This window comes from Salarias fasciatus, unplaced genomic scaffold (assembly GCF_902148845.1).
Source record: "Salarias fasciatus unplaced genomic scaffold, fSalaFa1.1, whole genome shotgun sequence".
In the NCBI taxonomy this organism is placed as follows: Eukaryota; Metazoa; Chordata; class Actinopteri; order Blenniiformes; family Blenniidae; genus Salarias; species Salarias fasciatus.
Window position 1 is genome coordinate 2,060 of NW_021941268.1, and position 10,714 is coordinate 12,773.

Consider the following 10,714-nt stretch of genomic DNA (forward strand, 5'->3'; position numbering starts at 1 on the left):
AAGAGTTAAATTTTAGTCTGAATCATTTTAATCCAAAATACACAAAATAAATAACAGACAACAGAAAAGAATTTAGTCAGGATTTGTTTTTATTTAAATTTTTCAGTGATTGTACAAAAAAGCCTATTCACTACTGAAGAGTCATTGTGCATTTTACACTTCACATTGTGATGGGTGGAGAAGACATGTTGGAAATAAACAGACAGCCTCAGCTTCTCTTGACTGGATTTCTTTGTATTTGAATGATGTCCGAACGATATTTGGCACTGAAAACTCTCTCTATGCGGGACGTTTGCTGCTTTGGGAAGCAAGACATTAAAAGTAGAGCTATAGCTTTATTTTGTAGCTGCCATGAACAGATGCTGCTGTGAGGATCCTCCGGTGTGTCAGTACTCCATGCTGTGCAGCTGGTTCTTCCTGTCGGCCTTCCCTTGCAGGGCTGCAGGGAGCAGCGGCAGGTTCAGATCCGCCGCCCGGCGCTGGAGAGAGGGGCGAAGCTGAACGGAGTTCCTCTTGGCTCCGCTCATGCCTCCTCCTCCTCCTCCTCCTCCTCCTCCTCCTCCTCCTGCTCGCTCTGCTCCTCCTCCGGCTGCAGACAGCTCCTTCCTCTTCCCCCTCTCCTGTCGGAGGCCTTTTATCAGCAGCGTCTGCTGCCTCTGCAGGGGGAAAGCCGGGGGTTTGGACCCGTTCACCAGGAGCCCCGGTGGTCCGGGTCGGGTCAAACCCACCCAGGTCATCTTCCGGCCTCGTCCGTCCTTCAGGGCCAGGTTGCGGAGGCGGGGGAGCTGGGCGGAAGGCGAGGTCTGCGCGGTCTCCATGGCGCCCAGGTGCGCTCGCTCCGGAGAGTGCGCCTCGGCATCCAGGAGCATCCTGGGAGAGACGCCGTTCTTGTCAGCGGAGTAGAACGTCTGCAGCTTCTCCAGGCGCTCGTCGATGCTCCGGTGATGGGAGTCGTCCTGGCGTCGGTCGTCATGGAAACAGTCCGAGCCGGGATCCGCCCCATCTGACTGCGTCGTCCTGAGCAGGTGCGTGTGTCGGACGGGCCTGGACGAGCCGTCTCTGATTGGCTCCGGCGGTAAGGGGACTTGGCAGGGGGCGGAGTCACAGAGCTGGGACGCAGACGTTTTGGGAGGAGAGAGATGGACGAGCTCCCTGTCTCCAAACACTGGCACTGAAACACAGCGGAACGCAGTCATGTGGAGAACGCCGAGCTGAGGACTGAAGAAACACACGGTTCTGGACTGATCTGAACTCCTCACCCTCTGGAAACAGAACCTCTCTGGTGTCCACGGTGATGGCGATCTCCTCGTCCGTCGCCCCGTGGTCTGCCGGCTGCTGGGCGTCAGAGGGCGAGGCCAGGCGGGGGGGGCACGGGCGGCGACACGGAGAGGGGAAGCTGAGGGAGACACGTGGAGGGGGGGCGGTTCTCGTCATCCTCTCTCTGCTCCTTCCTGTGGACGTCCTCGGTCCTCCTCCTGGTGCTCCGGCAGTCAGTCGTCTGCTGGGTCCTCAGAGGTCGACCGAACTGCTTGGAGCTCTTCTCGTTGGCCGGATTGTTCTGAGGATGAATCAGTTGTTGATTGGTCATCAAGAAAGTTCATCATTCACCCATCTTTGATAACACTTCATCAGATTCAGCTCATCAGCACCAGCCTCAATCTTTAATCTCAGATAATCTGATTGAATATCGGTGAAAAGTGCCATGTAAATTAAGTCCATTTTACCTTTTCTGAATGAAACAGCTTCATCATTTACCTGTTTCTGAGGCTTTGACTCGCTGCTGTTCCTCTCTCGACATGTATTCTTGCTGGAAAGACTCCAGTCGTTTCCTTCCAGTTTCTGCCAAATAAGCCATGGTTACTGTTTGGTTTTAACCAACAGATCTTTGTTCATAGGTACCATTGAGTGACTTCTAAAAAATTTTGAGTATGTGTGTGTGTGTGTTTCCTTACATAGAGTGTCAGTCCACATGGGACTTTTTAATTCCTCTATAAATTCAAATGAAGCCTAATTCTGCTATAAAATGACCACGTAAATGCTGAAAACTCTGATCAGAATTGAGTTTAAATCCGAAAAGAGCAGCGGGTTTATTCTCCTTTGGAAGCGCAATTATATGCTAATTAGGCGCGACTCCATTCTGGTCGCTCTGCGCATGCTCCGTCGTAATGACGTGATTTCCAAGATGGCGGCCCGCTTTCCGCGTTTCAATTCGTATGGAGACGATTTATTTAACGGCAGTTTTAGAAGAATTGCATATAATGAAACGAGCGGATCGACGGGCCCATAAAAACGCGGACATTTTTAAAGTTGTAGCGTCAAAGCTAATCGAGAAAAAAGATGAGAAAAAAGCTGTTTACTTCCGGGAGACGTCAGTACGTCATTGCCGCCCGCTGTCCAATCAAATGCTTCGCAGACCCCGGCGTGAGAGGATTAAAATTCTTCGTTTTTCCCATGTAAACACCAAACTCATGAATATAATTCTAAATTACTTAATTCAGAATAAAGCAATTACAAATCAAAAATGACATGTAACCACACTCTGTGTTGGGTGGAGGGTGAACCTTGCCGGCCTTGGCCCCTTTCTGGCTCCTGTTGAATTTGCTCAGCAGCAGGTGGTAGGCGGCCATGATGGCGCAGGGCCGGTTGGTGGTGAGCGTGTTGATGATCTCGGAGAGCGAGTAGCCCAGCGTCTCCGTCATGTACGCCAGCACCGACGAGTTCAGATCCTCTGGGCACAGTCTGGGAAATAACAGGGGAGGATGGGAAAAGACGGACAGAGACGACATAAAACGAAGGCGGAGATGCGTCCAACCGCTTGAAGTCTCGCTGACGACCGACTTCTAGTTGAGTCAGACAAAAGCGAGATTTCAAAAAGACACGTTATTGCCAGAAGAAGCCACACGTGATTGTATTTCCACATTGTGTAAAGTGATAAAAGGTTTTTAGTCCCACTCTGGTGCACTAAGCTGTTACTCTGCAGACCACAAAAATTTTCATTTCGTTTGAAAACATGCAGAGATCTCCCTCCTGATTCATTTGCCCACATTGTAAAGTTTGTGGCAGTCTTTTTTTTTTTTCTGGGAAGAGCTTTTGTGACCTTCTTTGCTCTTCTTGTACAAAAAAAGTGTCTTGTGCAACCAAACAAAAAAAAATAAAAAAAAAAAAAAGGAAAAGAAAAATGCAAAAATAAAAAAAGCCCCGTAAACTTAGGTTTCTATGTTATACCCATTTTGGAGCAGTGGAAATACGCAGAAACTATATGAGAGTTACTTTAAACAAGCTGCCTTTCTCTGAACAATACAGACACAACACATCAGCAGTCCTTCCAAGTTATTGAAAAGTCAGAGAATAGAAATGGTATTAGAAATTATATTTTCACCTAAAACATTCAGGAAGTACAAAAAACACATATGTGTAAAATCTCGAAGTTGTGATTTTACTGATATTCAGCTCAAAGTTTAAAGGCTTCGTCAGAAGCTGCATGAACTCATCTGCAGGACTGTATGAAGACGTGGAGGCAGTAGAGGCTGAAACCAGAAGACCACTAGTTCTAAAGCTTTAGATAAGTAAAGTATAGAAAGCTGATGTTTGTCTTTTCAGTGAAAAAACACCCTGACTGAGAAGGATGCAGAGAACTGATCTCCAGAGTAGGATCAATGGCAGAAACTCACCTGTTTTTATGAGACAGTGTGTGCAGTGGCCTCTTGGAATATCCCTCATTGATCCATTTCTCCTCCATGGCTGCCTTGACGCTGGGTCTCTTCTCTGGATCCGGCTCCAGAAGAGAGAGCACAAAGGTCACGGCCCCTGAAATAAAGAAGACAGAAGAGGATGAACTGTCACAATTGATTTGTTGTGAGGATTTTACTGACCAACTCCTGAAGTGAAAAGATTAAAGGATGCTTAAAGGACGTTATTGTTGAGTTTCATCCTAAACTTCATAACTCATATGTGACCTCCATCTCTTCCTGTGTGTTTTTGACATTACTCTCATTGAACTTGCGTCCAGCTCTGTCAGACTGTTGTTTCTCGCGGTGACGGTGGTGACACCAATGAGAGGCAGGTTTCCCTCCAGGAGAGCCGATTCGTCCCGTCGCCCTCTGACATAAGTCTGTGCCGAGGCAGCCCGACCGCGGCTGATAGCGTGAGCCCAGATGGGGAATCCAGATAAGCTCTGATGGTACAGATAGATCCGAAGGGGACGGCTGCCACGCTCACAGACATTTAACCCCCGCGAAGCTGCTTTCCATTTACTACGAGTATTAGCCCTCTCAGTGGCGGAGCCAGAGCGGCGTCTCTCGGCCAAAGTCAACCCAAGCTGTTTGTAACTAATAAAAAATATATAATACTGTATTTATTGCCTTTCAGTTAAGAACCCGAGGAACAGTAATTATACGAACACCTTGATTGAACTGTGTTTGTGAAGGGTGAGGTCTGAAAGCTGTGGGTAAGATGATAGTGCAAAAATAAACCATGCAAAGATGAGAATAATAATAACAGTACAAATATGACAACAGGAATACGGACAAATACATGGAGATGAGGAAGCAACAGTTGGACAAGTCTGTAGCAAGAAAAACAGCGATGAGTGAAGATATTGGCGGGGAAAGGGGATTTGGAGGTGAAGACAAGTCTGAGAGGTTCAAATAGAATTCTGATTTTAACACCACTACTGCTAATAGTGACTGGTTCTCCTCACAGTAACAGGAGCTGTGTTTGTTTGTGGTGACGCAACACCCTCACCGACACTGTGAGAAAGAGAGGGACTGAATAAAAGATACTAAACCTGCTGAAAAACAGCCTAACAAAGCATTGAATCACTTGATCCATCGCCTTGTCTTTGGTGCTCAGAACATGCTAAAAAAACACAGGGCAACCTTTGCTGATGTCCGCCGGGATGCTGCTGATCTCGCCGCTGACCATCTTCTGGTGAAGCTGTTTGATGTTGAAAGGCTCGACGGTGAAGGGGAGAGTCCCGGTCAGCATGGCGAACATGCTTACCCTCTGGAAACACACACCACACACACACACACACACACACACAGTCACATGTGAGAAAACAGTAACACATGTTTATATAAAGCATGCTTTATCATACGACTACACACGATCTCACGCACCTGCAATTTTAAATGTCAGGACTTTTCTGCTTCCTATAAGTTTCTGTGCAATTTAAAAACTGGCCGTTGACAACCTGTTCTGAAAACATGAGCCAAAGAAACTCTCTGTTTGCATCAATTTTGTGTTGTTTGGCACCTATATTTTCTGGTTTTAAAGCTATAATAATCACTCAAAAGTTTCTTTAGCAGCTCACTGTTTGACGCAAATAAAACGTCGCCCCAGTGGAATATCAGGTTAAGCCTTGACCTGGAGGGTGGGGGCCGCAGGCCTGAATCCCGGATGTGGCAGGAATCAGATCTAGTTAATAAAAAAGGAGCCAAGTCTTCAGCGCCAGCGGCAGTGACTCGCTGTGGTGAATCTTATAAAAGGGAGCTCCAGGGTAGAAGGAGCCTCCAACATTTGGCACTTTTATGTAACATCCAGTTTTAGAGTATTAATCACTTTGTTACTACATAACTGAGTAGATAAAAATTAGAGTTTCAATGACTTTTCTTCAACGTAAGAATCATAGCATGGATCACTACAAATAACTATATGATTTATATGCTAACCAAGCAAATAAAAAGCATTGGCTTCCAAATCTGGTTCAAATATTTGGTATATTAAATATAACAGGGCATAGAGAGTAGCCTGGACATCGCCTGCGGTGCATTTTCACCACGTTAGCAGCCTGAAAGCATTTACAATTTCACAAAAACATTCACACGCCAGTGGAGACGGCTGCCAAACAAGGTGTTCGACTTGGAAGGAGCTTGGCGTTCAGTGTCTTGTCCAAGGAAACTTCACATGGGATCCAATCTTTAACCTGCTCCCTCCCCGGCCGAGCCTCATTTTTTCCATTTCACAAGTGGCCCGCTTCATTTCCTTCACATTTGGGTGCCCTCTCTCAAGTTTAACTCCTGAAAAGCCTCTGTGGTGCGAACACAGGAACTCGCTATACGCTGTTTTCGCCGTATTACTTACACAGACCAGACATCCACTTTGGGCCCATACTTCCTGTGAGCGAGCAGCTCGGGGGCGGCGTAGGCAGGACTTCCACACTGGGTGCTGAGGAGCTCCAGCGATAAAGATTCAGCTTTCAGAGTGTTGCTCAGACCGAAATCTGTGTAAAAACATTATTATTTTTTACAGCAAGGTCCCGGTGCTGCGTTTTCTCAATTCTCCCTGGAGGAAGCATGCATGCCAACATACCTACAATCTTTATGTTGTTGTGCTCATCCAGGAGGAAGTTTTCAATCTTCAAATCTCTGCAAAAGAACATAAATAATCAATCTCCTTCTGAGAAAAAGGAGGTCGTTTTTTGCAGGATTTTCACAAGCTCTGCCCTTAATCCTCCAGCGGCGGGAAAGTAGGTGGAGAGTAAAACTTATTCCATTAAACCACACATTTCTATTATTGTGAAAGATTGTTAGGGATGAATTCCAATGACAGAATGAACTAATGCGCCTGAAGCCACAGTGGTAATCTGCACTAAAGACCCTGCAGCCTGTAACGACCACAAGACACGTTAGGCTCTTTCTTCCCTTTGACTCTCGACTGCTGCCAACCATTATGTGGAATAATGCAAAAAAGATAATTAAATCCAACATTTCATCCAAAATTAAATGCTTTCGAAAGCGTTTTGAGCATTGTAGCTGTTAAACAAATCTGTTATCTGTTTGGGAATTTTTTTTTTGTGCATTTACGGGTGACCAGAAAAGTTGGCTCACAGAGGCAGAAGAAACCCCAAAAGCCGTGTTTGGCTTTGAGTTGAGCTTTTAAAACACTTAAAAGGACTTCTGAATGAACAGTTGGTTGCAATCAATGTGATTCATCTATTTTGAACAATGAACCTCAAAGCTGGAAAACACCATTTTCAAGGCTCTCCTCAGCTTCCCCAATATCCTCCAACGAAGATCTATTCCTGTTCACCTGAAAAAGTCGCCTGCCGTCCCTAGAAAGTACCCCGGCCTCGCCACCGACCGCACGCTATTGCCTGCTCTAAAACTAACCACGCTAAATGAAAATCTGCGGTCGGGAGAGAGGAGAGCCCCTATAAACTACAGCCTGGGAATCCGCCATGCTCCTTTCATCTGCCTTCATCTAAGCAGCAGACGCTCGAAATCCAGAGAAAGCCCGGGCCGAGTTCAAAGAGGGGAAACGCGGCGAGCGAGAGCGAGAGCAGACGTCGTCATAAAGGGGGAAATGTACGCGGTAAATCTATCGACTGTGGGTGGCAGGAGGTGCGTTTAAGTGCAAATTTTCCATTTATTTCCAAGTTTAATAATCTCCGTGTGGGACGGCGGCCGGGGGCGTGCACGTGGCGGGCGGGCGCGCGCGTGCGGGGCGCGGAGAGGTGCCGGCGGACGGCGGAGAGCGACGTCGTTGAGGGACTTCATTAGAGAGGAAGTCCATGATGCCGTGATGATGTGTGAATCATGGCGCCGGCGCAGGATGATGAGGTCATCGCCTGGTAATCACATTCCCACCTTCGGAGGAGCCAAGGCCTTAAACCAAAACACAAATTCTGGATCCTGCTGCAGTGTAAAAAAATACATCCCTACCAAACAGAAGTGCTGTGCATTGTGTGTGTGTGTGTGTGTGTGTGTGTGTGTGTGTGTGTGGTGACCTGTGCACGATGCCGTGTTTGTGCAGGTGCTCCACGGCGGAGAGGATCTGCCGGGTGTAGCGCCGCACCTCCCTCTCCTCCAGCCGCTTCCTCTCGCAGATCCTGTCCATCAGGTCTCCCCCGGCGCAGAGCTCCATGGCCATGTAGTAGCTGTTCTCCGTCTCCAGGGTCTGACACACACCGTCACATGGGCGCGCTGGTTCAACCGCCGACGTGCGACTGGGAGCGTTTGATTTTAGGTTTTTACCTCCAGCAGGACCACGATGTGAGGGTGTCGGACCATCTGATGGATTCGAGGCTCCCGCTTCATGTTTTTCAGCACGTAGGAGTCCTGGCGGGCTTTCTTCTTGTCGATCACCTTGATGGCTACCTAAAAAAACATGAAAATCTTTGCCATATTATTTCCATCTTTTGGATTTTATTGCAAATCTGTCATTGGCAGCAAGTTAGTGATGAATAACTTTTTATACTAAAACGAATTTTATCATTTAAAGGTTTTAGCATGTTGTGCTAACAATGATCTGGTACATCAGTCATTTCACGCATGTGATCCTTTAACAAGAAAAAAAAACTGATTACAGAAGAAATGATATTACTCCATAAAGCAGTCAGCTTCCTTTCCATTTCATTCTCCCGCTCCTCAGATTCGGAGAACAACACTGGCAACGATTTGCATTCTCACAACTAATTCCCCTGAAGATAATGATGATGAAAAAAAAGAGACCTTGGTTGCTCAGGAAATAAAATTCCCTCAACAGTATTTATCATTATAAAATTCCCCTCTCACAGAGCAAAACGGGATCAAACTGAATTTTACTTCTCGTCTATTCAGTGCCAATCCATGACTTAAACCTACACTGAAGCCCGAAGGCCTCCAGCAGCGACTGTTTGCATATTTGAGGACCTCACCTCCACATATCCCCTACCTGTGCAGGGCAACGGGGGCAGGGAGAAACAAACACCCCCCTGGGGGGGGGGGGGGGGGGGGGGGGGGGGGGGCTGCGTTTGTCCATCACTCCAGCAACACAGCCAGGGGTCAGGCACTCAGTGACCCGTGAAAGGTGAACACAGACATGCGTTTACTCACTCAGCTGAGCCAAACACACACACTGTCTCCTACGCTGTGCTGTCAGCGTCTCAAGCCGGATAGATGGTCAAATGTTAGATTTCCAGCCTCGTTGTCCGTCTTTTAGACCAATTTATCCAGTTTAGCTTCATGTGGAGTTGGGTGAAGACATTATCCGGTCCAGCACAGTACGAGCACACAGACAGACATCATGAGGCTCGGGGGCCACATGTGGCCCTTCAGTTCTGTGTGTCTGGCCCTTAGGGTGTCACTGAGAAATCCTCAATCAAATGAAATTTACCGTTATTATTGGTTTTACTATAAAACGGTCAAATTCTTCACATTATTCCATTATTGGTTGTGTCTCGCAATCTTTCACCTCACAAAATTGATATTTCCCAATTGAAAAAAAATAGGTTGACAAAAAAAAGTGTAGTTTTATATGTACTTATTTATTGAACTAAAAATTTAGAAAACATTAAGCATTAAGCACACATAAAATCGTGTTAAAAAAAAGTTTTGTATCATAAGATAAAATTTATGCAACTTATGTCACAGCCCTCGAAACTGGGGCTAATTTTTTTCAGTTTTTTTTCAGTTGTCAGACCCTGGATCACCAAATAACGTCAAAGGCATGTACTTGAGAGGAGACCCATGCATGCACAGGGAGAACATGCAAACTCTGCATAAAACTCTTGGCTTGGGGGAATCGTCTGGCTGTGAACTCATCACAGTGTCATAATCATGCAAGCAGCTAGCTACATGAATATATAATAATAATAATGGCAGTTACAGTTTTATGGTGATTTATAAGCTCCATGAGCTCAGACTGTGTCGATATATGTTTATTTACATATTTCAAGCAAATGTATGATGAAATATTTAAAGGTCTTATTTATGAAATAATCAGTTATGGAGGCCTGAGGATTTGTACGTATTACAACAGTAATAACAGGCTGCAGCATTCTTCATATGTGTGTGTGTGATCCCTTCAGGATGTCGGCGCTCTCTCCGCCCAGCACCAACCTTTTCCCCCGTGCCGATGTGCAGCCCCTCCATCACTTTGGCAAAGGAGCCCTTGTTGATCATCTTCCCCACCAGGTAGGAGCCCACCCGTTTGGAGTGGGGGAAGCGCCGCAGCAGCTCCCTGGGGACCTTCAGGGAGGGCAACGGCGGCCTGTCCCGGCCCAGCCCGGGCGCCTCCCACTGGGACGCCCCGCGCTCGCCCACGCCCGCCCCCTCCGCCACCATGTCCTCCACGGCGGGCTTCACTGCTGCTGCCGGCATCTCAGACAGGGCCCGGGCCCCATGTGGCCGCTTCGCACACACTCACAGGCTGATCTAGAAACAGGGCGATCCTTGGAGAGCATGCATGCTAACACACACACACACACACATACACACACACACACACACACTCACACAGCAGTGTGGGCTACATAAAGAGCATGGAAAGCTGTCTGTGCTGAGCTCAGATCCAAATCCTTCCAAGGCAGGTGCAGTCCTGTGCTCTTATCCTCTGTCAGGCCTGTATTTGCAGCCCTGTCCGGTCTCTGGTGTATATTTTATTCTTCAGTCCTCCAGGAGTCTCTCCTTCAGGTCTCTCTGGCTGCCTTCTGCTCCCTCTTTCCCCGTCCCGCTGCCGGTTAGTGGATGATTAACCGTTGTGTTCTTAGGTCAGCTCCAGTGATGAGGAGGACATTCTACACCGTAATCACCCTCCTCCTCCCCCCACTGAGCCACACACACACACACACACACACACACACACACACACACACACACACAGTTACACAGTAACCTTTTAAAATGGTCTAACCATGGTTCCTTGAGTCACAATATAAATCATACAAAGGCATTGAAACCAGAATCAGCGATGACAAACAGTCTGAGGTGTGGACCAGGCCTGTGACGTCAAA

At 47.2% G+C, this 10,714-nt stretch overlaps 1 protein-coding gene across 1 annotated transcript; it reads right to left on the minus strand.

Moving 5' to 3' along the window:
* Positions 1-386: 386 nt before the first annotated feature.
* Positions 387-10,082, minus strand: LOC115384638 (hormonally up-regulated neu tumor-associated kinase-like). The gene is made up of 11 exons (XM_030086877.1): positions 9,822-10,082; positions 7,977-8,099; positions 7,730-7,899; positions 6,313-6,368; positions 6,085-6,223; positions 4,878-5,002; positions 3,672-3,807; positions 2,539-2,739; positions 1,260-1,396; positions 729-1,171; positions 387-479 (listed from the first exon to the last, which is right to left on the minus strand). The coding sequence occupies exons 1-11, from the start codon at positions 10,080-10,082 to the stop codon at positions 387-389; spliced, it is 1,884 nt and encodes a 627-aa protein (XP_029942737.1).
* Between the last annotated feature and the right edge of the window lie 632 nt (positions 10,083-10,714).